Source organism: Limanda limanda, chromosome 10 (assembly GCF_963576545.1).
Source record: "Limanda limanda chromosome 10, fLimLim1.1, whole genome shotgun sequence".
Classification (NCBI taxonomy): Eukaryota; Metazoa; Chordata; class Actinopteri; order Pleuronectiformes; family Pleuronectidae; genus Limanda; species Limanda limanda.
The window spans coordinates 12274018-12291553 of record NC_083645.1 but is presented as its reverse complement, the minus strand read 5'-3'; the positions used below and the strand labels follow the sequence as shown (position 1 = coordinate 12291553).

At 44.9% G+C, this 17536-nt stretch overlaps 2 protein-coding genes across 2 annotated transcripts; both read right to left on the bottom strand.

Annotated features, from left to right (window-relative positions):
- Positions 1–3211: 3211 nt before the first annotated feature.
- Positions 3212–6981, bottom strand: rhogd (ras homolog gene family, member Gd). Its single transcript, XM_061079397.1, has 2 exons — positions 6918–6981; positions 3212–6300 (listed from the first exon to the last, which is right to left on the bottom strand). Exon 2 carries the CDS (start codon positions 6269–6271, stop codon positions 5696–5698), a length of 576 nt encoding a protein of 191 aa, XP_060935380.1. The 5' UTR covers positions 6272–6300; positions 6918–6981; the 3' UTR covers positions 3212–5695.
- Positions 6982–9123: 2142 nt separating this feature from the next.
- fhdc2 (FH2 domain containing 2) lies at positions 9124–17536 on the bottom strand. The gene is made up of 11 exons (XM_061079396.1): positions 17066–17536; positions 16926–16987; positions 14955–15057; positions 14586–14671; positions 14235–14335; positions 13824–13894; positions 13483–13590; positions 12695–12765; positions 12103–12220; positions 11809–11973; positions 9124–11710 (listed from the first exon to the last, which is right to left on the bottom strand). Exons 1-11 carry the CDS (start codon positions 17534–17536, stop codon positions 9782–9784), a joined length of 3285 nt encoding a protein of 1094 aa, XP_060935379.1. The 3' UTR covers positions 9124–9781.

The following is a 17536-nucleotide window of genomic DNA, read 5'->3' as shown; positions in this document are numbered from 1 at the left end:
CTCAGACGGCCCCATTTCCCGAATAAATAAGTTGTTGTTCCGACTTCTGTGTGTTCAAGTCCTTTGAAGTCAGAACGTGAGGAAAACTTGGAGGCTGTAAACAAAGTGTGTTGTATTTAAGTGTTCTGAGTATTTAAACAGCTTTTTCAGTTATTAGCATAATAAGGAGGAATGAAAAGGAATCAGGAGTGACAGGCAAGTAGATAATTTAAAATAGGCTGAAAATACGTATGCATAACAATCGTAAAATCGTCTATTTTGTGGTGTTTGTGAGAAACAGACATTCAGCATGAATGTGATAAAGCTGATTGTAAAATGTTGGTTAATAAGTGATGACGTCAGCAACTCGCCAAAAGGTGTACCTACATTTTTGCCAACTTTCCGACTTGTTCAGACTTGAGCTGACCTTCACATGAATTTTTCTAGTTGAGAACAAATTCTTCTGATATTGCGACACCACGTGAAAGCACTATTAGTAACCTCCTGCCTGGCTCACTGCTGATCCGTTGCCAGGAGGTCAAGAGTTTGTCCAAAATATTGCATTTCCTCATTATGCTCAGCTCAGCTAACCAGCTGCTGCTGTTGTCTTACAACTAACAAACATAAGAGGAGACCAACCACTAATGTGATCGGAGGAGGTAGAACATCTCTCCACAACTCTTTCATCCTACATGCCAATATTCCATCCTCCTCCCTTCATTTCACATTTGAAACAACTTGACTGATTTCTCATCCACTCCATCATTATTTCTGCCCCCATCCAGCCAATCTCATTTTGCTGGAACAGTTTCATTTGAATGCAGAACCGCAGCTTTTCGAAGTCTCGCTTTTGCTGCAGGCCGTCTATTAGATCAAGGCCTTTTGCTGTTTCATCTTTAGAAAAGGAGAAGAAGAGGAATTTCCCCAGTTCCTTTCCTGTACCGGTGGCTGCCCGGCCTTTACACGACACATCATCAAATGGATAGTGAGACGGCGGAAAGGAGCCATGGAGATTAAAGAGTGATAGACGGAGCTGAGATCAAGGTCCCGACGGAGGCCAGCACTCCCACTCACTCCACGCTGATGACTCACAGAAAGGACATCAGCCGGTCAGCTTTCCATCTGCCGCACAAACAGGCCGAGATGAGACACAGAGAACTACACCTCCTGCTACGTTCAAAGAAAACATTGGCTGTTTGAGTTAAAAAACGTCTAAGTTGACATAATTTACAGCACTTGGTACACAAAACACCCATTCATCTGATCAGGTGTCTGTCACACACAGATACATGCAAACATTGAGTAGAGAGCCCTCATTGATTTGTTCACCCCGGATGAATTTATCCTGAACCATGAAATAACAGTAACAGGAACAACCATGATTAGTACAATCCTCCCACAATGCACTGGGGCAACAGATTGATTGACATGTCTAATTTTAAGTGTATTTCTCTTCACTTCACTTTTCTAATTTTGCTATGCTATTGCAATTTGAACTTGATTTATAAATGTTTTAATATCATACATCCGGTGTTTCGTCATTTGCATTTTACTAAATTTATAATGACGTTTTCTCAGCCTCAAGGGGCTGCCAGTCAGCCATGTCTCAGGTTGGCTGCCTGGATGAGGTGGCTATTAATGATAAATATTAAGATCTATTACCTTATAAGTTACATGCAACACTGACATCACTAGATTAAAGGTGATTAAATATGCTACACAATGGTTGTAAAAAACTGTATCAGATTGTGCTCCTTTGCTCCTCCTCAGTTTTAGCAGCTGTACCTAGACCTGTGTATGGGATGATTCTGGGGTGTCATTCAAACCGGCTTTGTCCCGAGTCTTACTGTCATATTTGGGCGTTACAGGTTATTTTTTCTGGCCTGCCAGATTCAAGCCAATATTGGGTCAAATCGTTTATGTTTCTCTATAGGAGCATGTTTGTGAAACAGGAAAAAGCTTAGACAGAATCTAATTAACATTTATAATTTTGATAATACTTAATTATTCGGTGGTGGTGTGATGTCAAAACTCGAATTAACTTACCTCAAGTTGCATCTACAACCACAGCAGCGTGAGACAGGGTACAAGCAGGTCTTCCCTGATTGGACAGTTTAACTTCGATTGGATGGTCACGGGACACTATGCTGGTTAGCTGGACAGCTCAGGAATAGCATCAAAATCATGCCTGTAACTCTTAGCTGGAAGCATGTAACTGCACTGTCACATGCACAGGTAAGAAATTATTTTTAGTGGTTTTAGTGAAACACCAATGTGTAAATTGTTCCTGCACTCATTGAGGGTGATACTTGCAGAAATAGAAGATATTGCTATGACAATGGCCTCAGCAGATTTGTTTGTAGATTGAAGAACGAAGAAATCCTGTCTAATGAGAAATCAACGATCAAATCAAACTCCAAAATCCCTCTTCCATTTTTAAGAGCCGTTTCGAACTAATGAACTGAATAATGCAGTCACAATTACAATCCTTTCGCTGTCCACTCAACTAAAAGTGGATCACCTTAACCGACCCAAGTCTCATTAATCCGCCTGCTTTAGTTAAGCGTATTGCAGACAGTAAACATGCACTCATCCTTTCTCATCTTACTTAACCACCAGAGCTCAGGCGTTGCCTTGAAGCTTTGTTTTCCTGAACGCCTTGACAGTTCAGATTCCACTGAAACAATAAATCAAACACCAGCAGCGACGAAAGCTTTACAGGCTGCAGACATGCATTCAGCCTTGTTTGGTTTGTAAAACATTTAGAGACAAACCGCAGAGGAAATGAACTCTAAATGTTGCTGCAGTGAGGTTGTAATGAAACTTGGAGTTCAACACATCTGTCATTTGTCTTCGGCAACACCCATAAAGGTCAAGGGAATTTTTCAGAGTAAGCAGCATGCAGATAGTTTTTTTAAAGCCTCTGCAACTGATTGAACTTGTGGGTGTCTGCTCAAGTGAATGATGACCCTGAAGACCGGGTCGGTATAGACCATTAACTCTGAATGTAGAGAAGGAAAAAAAAACCACATAGGCTTTAAAAGAATGGCCCACACTCTGGGTAACATGGAGCAGAGCTGGAGGGCTGTGTCCATCTAGTGTTCAGACATGGTAACTGAAAGACTTGTGATAACTATATTACAGTAGAGCAAGCTACAGGAACAAGTGTGGTTTCCGTATCTTAAAATATCAGCATGTTTCTGTAATCGTGACTCATTTCACACTCACACACTTCAGTTTAATCTTCCATTTTTACTATGCCTGTGAAACAATGAGATTATCATGACTGATACAAGAACTCTTCTGTCAAGCGACAAACCAGCGGAGGGAAATGGTTTTAACCACCATTTTATTTGGCATAATTTAAAATCATCTCACTGTTAGTTCATTTATACAAATATGCTTTTGTTATATATAAAACAATTACAAACAGATTTCTACAAATCAAGTTCCCAGTGTAAAAGCGCAGTACCACGCACACGATAGCATACAGCTCCGGGACACAGACATACAGAGCCCACAGGTGTATGTTCCACTTCAACAGCATTATCTGAGTGAAATCCGGACATGGCAAAAAAACACGCTCACCACAGTTGACAGTTTGACATATTGTGCACTTACATTCAACCCTCCACACACCGATCTGGACAATTTTCACACATCTCTAGGCAGATCTCAAACCGCATCGCTGCTATTACACAAACCCTCCCGCTCGTGTTACGCTTCGGTTGTTCTGGACTTTACACAGGCCACGATCTAAGGTTGACTTTTAATACACCCCGCTCGAGTGAGTAGATGAAAATGACTATTTTTAAAAGGGCTGCTTTTATTACTGGCAGCTGTAAGCACAAATGGGCACCAATTCTTACTTAAAATTGTTTTTTTTTTATAAAATGTATAAAAAAGGCACGTTCCACCGACACATCTCCTGCTAACCATATGTGCAAGTTGTGCTTGTGCCTTGCCCTCACTGCACCATGCAATGCAGGGAAGTAAACCACAATCTTTTAAAGGGATGTGGGTCATGAGCGCTCTGTTCAAAAATAAACATGCACAAAGACTTGCCGCGGAAGATGTCAGTTTAGCACCTGTGTCTTACAAAGAGTGCCGTACATGGGAACTAAGTCAGAGAGCTTGTGAATGTTTTCATAAACGAAACCCAGGGTTGTTTGGACCTGTATTTAAAAAAGGTCTTGTGGCACTTATCGCTGTAATGAACACCTTTGGGTTGGACTAGGGAGCACTGCTAAGGTCTTTGGTTGAGATAAGGCACCTGACCCAATAAAATGCTCCTTCCATACTGTAACTCAACTGCTGTTACATTGTTAACAAGGCAGCTATGACAATGATTATTCCAAGGTGAAATGATTTTCACCTAATCAAGACAATAAAGGTAAAGAAGTATAAAGCCTAGGATCAGCCAGTTAAGAGATGTTCTGGAATGATATGCTTCAATAAATCAATTATGCAGTGGTAATAGGCTGCTGACCTTTAATGTCAGGCAATCACTGACAATGATGAAGTTGCGGTTTATCAAATCTGAGTATTAAGTACAAAATCTTAATGATGAAATAAACATTACAAAAAAATATATTCCACTTTGGCCATTACCACACTCAAAGGTTAAAAAACATTTGAGGGAGAGAAAAAAAAATCATTTACAGAGACAATTAAACATAATTAGACAAAATATAGTCTATTTGACACCACCCTGTCATAAAGTCACTCTTAGGCATGTTTTAATGGCACTGTGTGTGTGAGCATTAAGAGTTAAGAGGAAGACAGAGGAGAGCTGTATTACAACCTGACTTCCGGATGATGGAAGCCCAATAAATCCAGTACCGGTGTGGCCTAATTTGGCAGAGGCCTTATGGCACCTGCTCCTCGATTACTGTTGGGGGAGAAATGGTTGGCCGCTTCTAATGGTCCGGTTTATCATCAGAGGCCTACTGGCTCTTCCATGCGTGACAGTGACAGAGCAGTGCGAGAGGCTGGAGGGGGGGCAGCCTGCCAGACAGCTCTAACATGCCACAGTGAACACAAGGGGAACTGCAGCTCAGCAGTTTAACCTCTCATGTGGGGATATCGGGTCAGGGGTACTGGCATTTGTCCAGGAATCATTGCACCTTTTTCTGGACTCAAGCTGCTTGAAATGAAAAACGTGTTCACCTGCTGCTTGTTGGTTTATTGCATCTAAATAGGCAAGTCGAAGCATTTGGATGGTGACGTCGCTTGAGACTCATGAGATGCAACCTAGGTGAGACTGAGGTAGTCATTATTTCTCCACCTGAACAAAGGCAGATCTCTTCTCTCCAGTCAAACAGGGTAGCTTGGTTGGTTGGTTGGATGTTATTATGGCTTGTAACAACCACTATCAGCATTTTATGAAGCAAAGCAGAGTATCTATAAATCTAGAACAGATGTAAAACTGGGGGGGGGGAAGAGTGTAAATATAAAAAGTTAAAATGTAAGAAAAATAGAGGAGATTCAGTCTGTTGCCCCCATTTTGGCATAGTCACTTTGGTGATGATGGCAACGGAGAGAAGTCCTCCAGGAGATGAGTAAGGAAGAGAGCAGTAACAGGGTAGCTGAGCAGAGTCTGAACTGCTGGAAGTGGCGTGGAGGCAGCCGGGTGATGCCCTTCGTTCCTCAGCCTTCCTTTGCATCTGTGGATCTCCATCGTTTATCGACACAGTCCAAAAGTGGGAACCATTTATTACAACAGCACGCACTTCTTGGGGTTCTTTTTCGTGACTGGGTACAACACTGCCCTCACGGCGTCGGCGAACACCTCCCTGACTCCATCCTGCTGCAGAGCTGAACACTCCATGTATTTGACCGCCCCGATCTGCTTGGCGAGGGCGTTGCCCTGCTGCTGGGTGGTCGGGGCCAGGCTCTGCTCCTTCAGCTTCTTCACCGTCTCGGCGTCGGCCCTCAGGTCCTTCTTGGTGCCCACGAGCAGGATGGGCACATTGGGGCAGTGGTGGGACACCTCGGGGTGCCACTTGTGTCTGACGTTGGCGTGGGAGGATGGGCTGCCGATGGAGAAGCAGATGATGAAGACGTTGGTCTGGGGGTAGGAGAGGGTGCGCAGGCGGTCGTACTCCTCCTGGCCGGCCGTGTCCCACAGGTTGAGGCTGACGGTGCGGCCGTCCACGCTCATCTGAGCGCTGTAGTTGTCGAACACGGTGGGGATGTACTCCTCGGGGAAGGCGTTGGTGGTGTAAGAGATGAGCAGACAGGTTTTACCCACTGCCCCGTCACCCACAACCACACACTTAATGGTCTGCATCCTGCCTACGACCACTGGGGCTGCAGCACCTGACAACAGAACACAGGGCACCTGGGTCACATCGAGTTCCACCACTCAAAGCTCCAAGAGGCGGATGAACACTTCACATTAACACTGATGAGCGACATGATTATTATACTTTGAAGAACAGATGTAAAATCACCGACTAGTGCCTCAGTGAAGTCACTAATGCAGCTCTTCACCCAGTTAGCAGACAAGCTAACCGACATTAGCTCATCGTCGGTAAGTAACGGTACATGGCTCTAACTTCAGCGACTATTTCCGCCCTTCACTTATAAACAAGGTCTAGAAAGTTTACATAACTTCAACCAGGACGAGAGACAACGAGTGAAGCCGGGGGCCCCAGTGCTGTACTGGTTTGTATTACTTCGCACTGGTCACCTATGATACTAGGCGTTCCCCTACTAACTAGCGTCAAGCTAAGGAACTAGCGCGTTTGGTGGCTAGCAACCTAGCTAGTTAGCAAACAAGCTGGAAGTTTTCCTGGCGAGCCGCTCCTCCAGACGGTCTGTTCCTGAGCCCGAGACTCGCACAAGTTACTTTAAAAATCACGCCATGTTCCAACATGTGTCTCCGCGGCGGTTCTCTGCTGTAAGAGTGAAATGTGGAGGATTGGAGGACTTACCGCCACTTGGCTTTCGATCTCTTTTTGCCTGGTATAGTCAATCACAGCCGCATCCGGGGAGCTGTCCATTACGTAAAACACGACGTGCGGCAGCAATGCACGCCGGGAGTTGTGGTTTCATTTTGCCACTGACGGTTATCGGACACTGGGGGGCGTCGTTACGCTGTTCCTGCGATTCCTCGGAAACTCCTTGAGGCATAAATAGAGTTAAAGCACAGATACTTCAGCACCTTAGTCAAAACAACAGCCAGCCTTCAGCAAAAATACAGAAGTACACAGTTAAACACAGTACAGTCAGGTGCACCATAAACACAAAGTCTTGTAAAAGGTTGAGAATATTTGAATAAAAATACAAGGCAAGTAGTGTGATCGTCTTATAGTACAAGGTGCATATATGTTTACAGTGCTAAGAAATTACTCATTTAGTCCAGTGTCATGTTCACATGACATGAATTGAAAAGTCTGATAGAAGTCAGCAGGAATGACCTCCTGTACCATGAAGTGGAAAATAAAACAAAAACAAATAAGTTGAAGTATATAAGTACCAGTAGAGGTATCATAAACATAATCCAATTATACGCAAAAGTAAAAGTACAGTATAATACAGTGTTTAGGATAAACTGAGCCGTTATAGCTGGTCCAAGTGCAATGATTTTTACTGTTCAATCCACTGGTGGAAGCGGAAACGTCATATTTGTTGTAAAAGTAAAATCTTAATCTGCAAACACACAGCCTTGTGAATGAGAGAGAAAAAGATGTATGATACTGATGAAACACATTAGACAGAAATCCCTACTTTTAATAAAAAGTAGGAGAAAATGGAAATACTAAAGTACATGCACATCAAAACTGAACTTGAGTAAATGTACTTTACAGATATCTCTGCTATATCCTCCTTCATGTGCAGAACACGTCCTCACACAGTTGCACCTTTAAATAAGGGCATATTAAACTGCCAGGTTTATGAATGGAGTGTGATGTGATATTTTCCCCTGCCACTGACAGCATTTATTTCCTCCAGTAATTACAACAGATTATACCAGACAACTTTTCCATGAGAGTAATCCCTTCAGCCACCATAATGAGCATTTAAGATTGCATTACATCTTGTGTCAAATATTGAGAAGGGAGTCCCTAAACTTTTCTCACGTCCAGTCTCACACTTTAAATCCAGTCAATGTCACAGCAAATGAGGGAGGCTTGGCCCGGGTTTTATCTGCCTGTCAAGATTTCAAAAGTTGTCTGAATGCCTTCTGGACACCTATAGACTTGTTACTTTGTCCTAACCCTTTCTCTTGAACTTGGGACTTTATGCAATTAAATGCCACCGACAACACTTTAAGTATACAAACAGGCCATAAAGCAACCCTGTCTCCCTTCTTCTGGGCCTCGTCCTCTCTGTGGTCAGCTCCGGTCTTAAAGCCCATACATCATTTATTGACCTTCAGACGCGACATTATTCTCACTGAGCTTTCAGATCAATGCAGAATACATGAAGGCCTCTAAAGAAAGGGGATCACTTTGGACGACTCCATCCTGCACCCTTGGAGACCTGTTGATGATGTCACCTCCATACACTGGTCCGGGTTAAGAGGCCAACGCTGACCGACAACTGGACACTCAAGAGCACAAAGAGGCACCGGTTTATTGCCTTTCCCAAGAGGTACTGGCGTCACTGCAGGCCTATAAAGAGAGACTTCCCACTGGGAGCCTACACCCACAGTCACCCTCCACCGCCAACCCATTGCACCCCAATTACTCTGCCAGAAGATTCCACGGGACATCCCTGGCATTGCCATAACAACAGCCACCGACAGGATTGGGGGTGACTGTGTCAAGAGATGCAACGAGCGGCACTCGGGATAAAGAAGGAGACAGAAAAATGAGGGTGACTAGAAGAAAGAGGACGGGGTGATGCAAGTGCAGCAGTTGATGAGGTAGAGTGGGAACCTTGAAAGTGAAAGCTCTCATAGTAAGTGCTTTCCTGAATACAAAACCCACAAAAACAGATTCAAGAACATCACTTACATTCACTGGAAGTGTAATCGACACAACAAAAACTCTATTCAAATCAACATCTTTATTCATCTTCTTTTATTTACAAATCCACATAATGCAGTGAATAACAACCAATGCTATTCAATAAAGTTATAGATTTTTTTTTAATATAAAACAGAAATGACACAATTCATCTCCTCGCAGCCTCTTCTTCAGGTTGTAAAGTGCATCAGACTGATGAGGCCTCTCTACAAGAGGATGAACAGTTCGATAGTACCAAATTAAGTTTGGACTGTGAGACAGTCATGTGTGAGAACGCAGTGATCACTTTGCAGAAGGGTCACAGTATTCAAAAAATTTGGATAACTCCTAAAACAAAATATATATTTTTTTTTAATCTGCGCCAGAGTGATTGAAACAGTTCCCCATATCATAGCTCTTACAAAGCAAGCTCCAACAACACAGTGTTTTCACTTGGTTGAATCTTTTTTACTAACATGGAATTTACTGTGTTAAACTGTTCGATAGGTCTCTTTGTAGTGTCCTATTGCCTGCATAGGACACAATCCGATGTAAAAAGAGGTAGGATTTTAAGAATCTATTTCTGCTTTTCTAACAGTGGGTGAAATACATGAGACAGGATCCCAGCTGCTCCCAGTGCAGCTCTGTGTCACATTTGTGAACCTACGCACTTACAGCTACACACAAATGTCAGAAAGTTGACTTTAGATGAACTTAAGTTGATGAGAGAGCTGATTGAGACCAGTTGACTTACATCATTCATGTCTGCCCACGCTGAATATATTAAGACTGAAATACATAAAAAATCCTGAAGAAAGCACAGTGTAGGCACTTTTTCATTTCCGTCACCTCCAGAGTGCCGGAGCTGCAGCAGCTCGAGCCATTTTGGGACCAGGCAGCCGAGAAGCTGCAGGGATTTTGGAGCTAGTGGGGGACGAGCTTGTGCTTGTGGTCTTGGCAGTTTTATTGCGGGCTGCAGATATGACTGCCGTGCGTATGGTCTTGGCCGTGGTGGAGGATGGACTGTGAGCAGTGTGAGGCTGGGAGGAAACCTGAGTCTCAGAGTGTGGGGCAAGTCGTTTGGACACACGCAGAGGAGACCCTCGGACGAAAGCCTGCTGGGTGCTGCTTGACACCTTCTCTAAAACGGATCTGTCCGAGGCCCTACGGGTCAGGGTGGGCTTTACTGGAGTCTGTGATTCACTTACAGTCCTCTCTCGAGTGCTATTGCTTCGTTTCGCCTCTCCCTGAGCGGTGGCAGGCCGAGTGATGGGAGATGAGCGCATTGATACACTGCGAGGATTAGACAGCCGGCTGGGACTGGAGGGGTTTGTAGTGGCTGGGGAACCATTTGGAGACTCAGTTTTAGAGCGTACCCTGGGAATGCCTGTGTTGCTGGAAAGTCCTGGCCGTGACACAAGTCCCCTTTTGGATCCTATTCCGCTGCGCACAGGGACCTTCATGGTGTGACTCCCATGTGATGAAGGAGACCCTGGAGTTGTCCCCTCTGGAAGGTCAACCTTCCTCTCTTTCCGCCACTTGGAGCAGAGGCTTGGCGCAGGTCGTGGGAGTGGAGAGGTTGGGGCTGAAAAGGCGTCATAGGATCGGAGGCCTTTCACCAAAGTGTGGCACTCCAGCGTTTCACCGACACGGGAGTACGACCTCTCGGGGCTGGGCAGGTCAGAGCACTCCACTGGCTGCGACGGGCTGAACTCCGGTAAACTGGGGGGCATCCAGCTTTCTCCCACAGGTGTTGGCGCCACTTCTGTATCCGTCTGCTCAGTTAATCCAGCGTCGGGCAAAGACAACACAGCATGCGTCTCTCTCATCTGCGATTGTGACTGGGCTTTATCGGGACTATTTACAGATGTTTGCGATGGTGATTGGCTCTCAGATCTCTGGTACCTCAACAGGCGAGGCCGGGCGTCACTATGGGAAAGTACTCCACTCGTACGAACAGACTGGGGAACAGGCTCAGTGACTGAAGGGGCATTAGGTTTACTCTGGAGAGAGGGATTATTGTCCGTTAGAGGCGGGCCAAACCTTTGACTATGAGGAGAGGTTTTAACACACAGGGCAGGTGTATCAGTGTTTATAGCAGCAGGAATAGTACAGGAATTGTGTGAAGATTCAATGTTCATGGAAGGCATGTGTTCATGTGAAAACTCTGCTTCTTTTTCAAGTCCTGCTTCCTTCGGTTGTCCTGGTAGCACAAAGGAAATTCTCTCAGACCCTTGTTTGACTCTGAAGCTACGTCCATGCTGAGAATGACTAAATGTAGCAACAGGCGAATCCTTAACTACTTCCATGCTCCGACTAGTGGTTGGACTGGGCTGAACCCTGCTCCCTCTGGTCGGTACCGACTCACGGCCAGTGGGGGAACATATCCCGTCAGTCTCTGGTGAGCTACAAAGTAGTATGGTGCTCTCGTGATCAGAGGAGCAGTTTGAGTGACAACTGGTCGGGCTGCTGCCCAACTCAGGGAAGCTCTTTAGTATGGATGTGCTACAGAGGTGGGTGTCACTGTGCGGGTGGTGTGAATGTCTCCGGGAGTCAGAGCTTCTCAGGCTACGACGACTCCAAGTGTGGCTCAGGTTCTTCTCTAAGAGTTTCTCCAGCTCGTCTTGGTTCTCCTGACCATGTGGCTCCCTGACAAGACTCGGGCCGAGGTCCAGCCCCGTACAAATAGCCACTGACCGACGTTTCTCCTTCTCCCCCATCTCGCGCTGACGCTCTAGACGTTTCTGTTCCTTCAGCTCTCGCTCTGCATTCTCCTGCAGAAAAGGGATCTTTTGTTAAAATTTGTTCAATCATCATGCTAGGCTCTTAATGATAACAAATGAGATCAAAAGACTTTTCCTCTAGATCTAACCTGGACAGCTCTTTGGAAGCGGTAACAAAACAAGTGGAAGACCCGGCAGGCCTCCTCAAGTTTGAAAGTGCTGTCGTCCTCACAGAAGAACTCCACCAGAGCCTGACTCGACATCCTCATACCCTCCACTTCATCCTCGGCTTCCTTCAGACGTTCCTCAGCTACCTGCACAAAGACGGAAAGATATTTTACCACTGTAAGATTTTCTTCCTCCTTGCTTTTTTTACCTTTCATGAAAATGCTAAATCATGCGGAAGATCGTTGGCGTGTTGAAAATCGATAAATGTTGTATACCTCCAGGTAAGGTTGTGTGAGCTGCTGAATCTCCGTTTCCGTCTGGATGTTTGCCTTGAGGGCAACCACCCTGCTTTTTAGCTTTGATAAATCCTCCAGCACAGACTCCTCAGAAAGCCTGCAAGGAATGAGTACACATGTGATACACAATTACGTTAACAACTGTATAGACATAGCTGTGTAACATGTCTTGAGAAAGGTTTTTCAACTGAAAATAGAAAATCAAATGCAAAGTGTGCAGGAGTTTTACAATGAACTCGGACTTGAGTTGTCAGTTTAAATCCAACAAGAAAGGAAGCAGTAGCAAAACAATATGCTTCATCTTAAAGAAGTATCAGGAACTGTGCAAAACTCTCTAGCAGGGCTTGAATATTGTCTTGGAGTATCTATGTTGTCATGACCCACTTTTAATCAGGCAGAAAGCTGATGCTAACAGCTGGGTTCCTCGCCTTGACAGAGAAGGAAAATAGATATGGATTGTGTTTGTTTAAATAGGAGTCAGATTTTGGCGATATAAGGCAGGGCAGGTAGTGTGTTCCAGACTCTGCGACTGTTGGATATGATGGCGAGTGAGGTTTGGGAAAAGACTGACCTGGAGGCGGAGCCAACATGGCCTAGTTGGCTGGGAAACGACAGTAAACTCTGGTCCTTTTTCACAGCTTCCTGTGGAGACAAACACAAATGATTATCCAGCTATTGTTTCAGAAAGAGCAACACACGTCATTTGCAATTGTAGACTAAATCATATGCTCTGTGGAGCAGTCTGGATGGACGGGCTACTGTTCCCTGAACTCTCATCACAACTTGTTTGTGTCTCACAACAACTGTTAAATACTCATACAAATGCTGTCAATATTAAAACCCTTTTTACTTTTAGACCCTGTACAGTCCTGGTATTAACATCGATCCTGAGTGATCCCGTCACAAGTTGTCAGCCCTAAAAACACATCTTATTACAACCAAATGTTCCTGAATGTGTCAGAAGATCCGATCGCTCAGACCACATTAGGAGATGGTGTGGGACGCATGTGGCCTCTTTTACAAATGCATCCTTGGCCACATATGAAGGACCACCTACTTACCATATGCCCTCTGACGTGCTGCAGTTTAAAGTTTCTTTTTTATGTTTCTCAGCTCCCAAACGTTTTCAAAAAATAATCAACACTGATCACCACAGACTGACTGATACCGTTATACAGCTGTGCGCATTCATTCACTCCTGGCTGACTTCAATTGTTCTCCAAACAAAATGACATCAGACATAACTGTGAACTCCTATTTTTCTAAACTTTACTTTGTTTTGTCCAAAATGTCCAAATGGTTTGTTTAAACTATTAAATTCATTCAGAGCCTGTGTTGCCTTTATACTTCAGTTCTTACCATGGCTACAAAATGCAGCAGATTCATGCCAGGCTTGTTGGCTTTGGTGTCGGCCAGTTTGAGCAGCGATGAGATTCGGAACCCAGCGGCATTCCCCGAGTATCCACCCTGAGAAACCACGAACAAGGTTAGAATAACACACACACACACACACACGTCATGTGACAACTTTAAACAAACAAGACAAAGCCCAGGTGCACCGTCAGAGTGACGCCCCTGAACACACACTCAGACCACTGGTGACTGGTGTACACAAATTTTAAAAAAGAAAAGAGGGACTGGCTCTGCTTTGTGAAGCTGAAGAAAGGAAAATAAAACAGATAAAATAAAGACGCACTCACAGCGTTCATATAGTTCCCAGCTTTCAGCACCAAACGAAGGATGGAGTGTAATTCTGGACAGCTCAGCAGTTCTAGGAGGGTAAAACACAGATATTGGATATTGTACCGCAAGGTTGATGCATAGTATCAAATGTACATGCAAGTTGCAAGTAACATCGAGGTTTTAAAATACATCAACAACTTTGTTTTGAAGAACTAAGGCTCAAATTGGCTGATGAAATATACAAAACATTTTAACAGAGAGCAGGTTTCTCCCCCCGAAATCAGTTATTTAATCTGAATTCTAACAATGTTATATAGTGTTTGCATATTGGATCCGCATGTTGCCACAATACATGGGAGGACTTAAACAGAAAAATAGTAAGAGATCTTTATAGTGGTGGACTACACAACTCCCTGCTGTTACTCTACCTCTGGCCGCCTCCCTCAGACATCTGGCTGCCACACACAGAGAGGTCACAGCAGGGTCAAACTCTTGTTGCAGGATCATGGCATCCAGTCGAAGCCGAAAGCTAATGGAACAGGGAAGAGAAAGACGAATGGATGAATGGACAGGGTTGACGACAGAGACAAAAAGGGCACTCCTGATCACTCATCACTTAAACAAGCACATGTCATCGCAAAGTGAAGCCTGTCAGATGGACAAGTGTCCCATAAAATAAACAGGAAACAAAGAGGAGTTTTAAAGGCTAAAAACAACTTAATCAGTTGGAAATGCAGTTTTGGAAAGCAGTTTTCTCCAGATCTGAGGTGGGGGTGTACCTGGGGACTTCCACTAGCAGCAACATTAAAAGATCCGGCTCTCCAAGCCAGCTCCGCTCCCCACTGAACCTCCTCAGGCGGGACTCCTGAGAGAGAACCGATGCAGAGTAAAAATCTGGAAAACAGCTTCAATAAAAACCCCAAAATGTCTGAAATACTAAAAACCCCACATGCCGTTAACAGTCAATTCCAATATCTTTCCGCGTGTTGCTTTGCTGGAAACAGACCACATCTTAGGACATGGAGTAATGGCAAACTTTTGATCATCCTAACCAGAGCCAGATGATGAGTAAGAGGAGAGGTAGTGGGGGTGGGGTGGGGAGGGGGTCGTCACTGTAGTATTTGTATGCCAAAGAAAAGGCACTTTACCTCCTCGCTGTCGGGGAGCAATTTGCAAAGCTCTGCGAGCTTCTCCGCTCCGTAACGGTCCCCAGCACCATGCCTGATATCCTCAACTATCTCTTTAGCAGGCCTGCGGAAAAAACAGCAAACATATTTTTAGTATGACATCATAGCTGACGTGCACGTGGAGGTTTGCAGCCTGAGAAAAGGCATGACACCCTCTAAGAAAACTAATTTAATGAGCAGTATCAGCCCTATTGTTTCACACGTTATTGAGGCTTATCCTGCTCTTATCAGTCACAGTGTCGGGACAGAGCCGGTTGTTCAACGCCACACTGGCGACGCCGAGCGGCATATCCAGTCGGCAGATAAAGGGCAGACAGGGAGAGAGGACGTCAGAAAAGGCCTCGGGGATATCAAGGTGAAAGACCAGAAACTGAGCCGGCTGACTGTTAAGCCTCTGACTTACTTCTTCCGATTTGACACATCTGTCCTTTATTGCAGCACTTTTTCCTTCATCCTCTCCCCTCCCCCCCGTCTCACCGCCCATCGCACACGTTCATAATCCATCACGTGTGCACGCTACTGTGTGTAGCCTTTATTCTCATTCACATTCAAGTCTTTGACAACAACACATCCACAGTACACTGAGAATATTAATACAACAAAACTCTTTAAAAACTCTTTATCATTTGCCTCTACTAGTTCTAAAAAAACACAATGCTGAGTGAAATGGCCTATAAATAGAGCTGGGATGAAACGATTGTGAAAGGGCTGCTGAGACACAGATGACATTATAAAACCGCATTTATTTAAACTACACCCACATTTGAACAGTACCTGTATCTCTGCTCACAGCAGAGGGAACATAAGCTCCCAACAAGATGAATGTTTGTGTACAAAAGAGGCTCTTTGCATAATGGCTTCCCGTACAAGTCCTGACAAATCTAGTGCTCTTCAGTTGAAAGGTGGGATGAGAAAATAGCAGCTCAGCTCTTTCTTTCTATTCATTTATCTATTTGATTTCTACCGGCACACTATTCCCAGTGATAATGTCTCAGATGCCAAAACCTGGCAAAGACGCTTAAGAGGATCTGAGTGGATGAATATGACAGTCCACCAGTGGGGTCTGTCTCTCTCACTCTCTCTCTGCAGGGGGTTGTATCTTTAGCTTTTTACAAGCAGGTGTAAACCCTTGACTCCTAAACCTATCCACGGCTACTTACCCTTCAAGACACCCCCCCCTTGCCCTCAACCAAAGTCCAGCTGCTCAGTTCCCCTGAACCTTTACCCTGCAATATACTCCAGACTCTTCTCTGTGTCTCAATGAGGCTTCACACTTCTTACACACACTGAACACACACACGCCCATCCCTGCTTGATATATGGCCACACACTCCAGTTCAATCTCAAGGGAAGTTACTGTTCCCCTGGGCCCAGTGGGACACACTTCTGTTTCCTGCACTTAAAACTTCCTCCATCTTTGACTGATGGTGACCTCCAGCAAATGCCATTGAAAAGTTGTAAATGGTCAAGTCTAACAAGGCTGCAGATTACAATAATTTACATCAGTGATCGGTCGGGTAATTCATAGTTTTTCTCCACTCATCGTTCTACCAATGGTTTCTACCCATCTTTTTTTTTCCAAAGTCTAAAGTGCCTTGAGATAATGTATGTTATGATTTGGCGCTATACAAATAAAATTGAATTTATGAATTGTCAAACTAATTTGTGGAAATAAATGTCCATTACAATTCCTCACAGCTCAATACGAAATCCTCGAAATGTCCAATGTCTAACCATTGAACCGAAACACAAAGATTTTTCATTTCCAGTGATAGAAAATAGAAACTAAAGGAATCTTCCCATTGGAGAAGTTGTAACTTGTTTTTTTGGCACTTTTGCTCGTACATAATTGATCATTTAAGAGTTGCTAAGCAATCCTTTGTTGAATAAATGACTAACATTTTAGCTCGAGTTAGAAATGAGGAGGCTTACATCTTGAACTGGCGGAGAAATATTCCGATGTTCATACTGCGTTTGGAGTCCAACAGGGAGATCTGTGAAGAGGCAAAGGAAACTGATAAGGGTCTGTCTTCATTTACAGAGAAACATCACTGCAGTCCTTCTGATCTGACCTCTTCCAAACTGTCCTGAGGTGATCTGCAGCGAAGCAGAGAGGAGCGGCGCCTCAGGGTGCTGGTCCTGTCCCGAGGCTTACTGTCCTTCTGACCAAACAGCTCATCCAGAGAGTGGAGGTCGATGGGGAACTCGTCCTCGCCCGGGGCCGCCCCATTCCACACACTCTTCCTCCCCTCCACCTTCTCTATGGGGATACGCTCCCAGTTCAGCTTCCGCAACCGGCTCCGACAGACACTGTCCGCCCTGCTGAAAGGTGAGGAGGAGAAGGAAGCAGGCGGAGGTGGGGGAGGAGGAGGTGGCGGCGGAGGTGGTGGAGGTGCTAGGGAAGGCGTCGGAGGGGTGACCAGCACCGGACGTGACTCCATGGCCGTCACTTCCACAGCGTCAGGGGCAGCAGCCGGGTGGGCAGGCACTGTTCCATGAAAGGCAAGAGTATCCTTGAAGGCCACTGTCAGGTTGATGAGCAT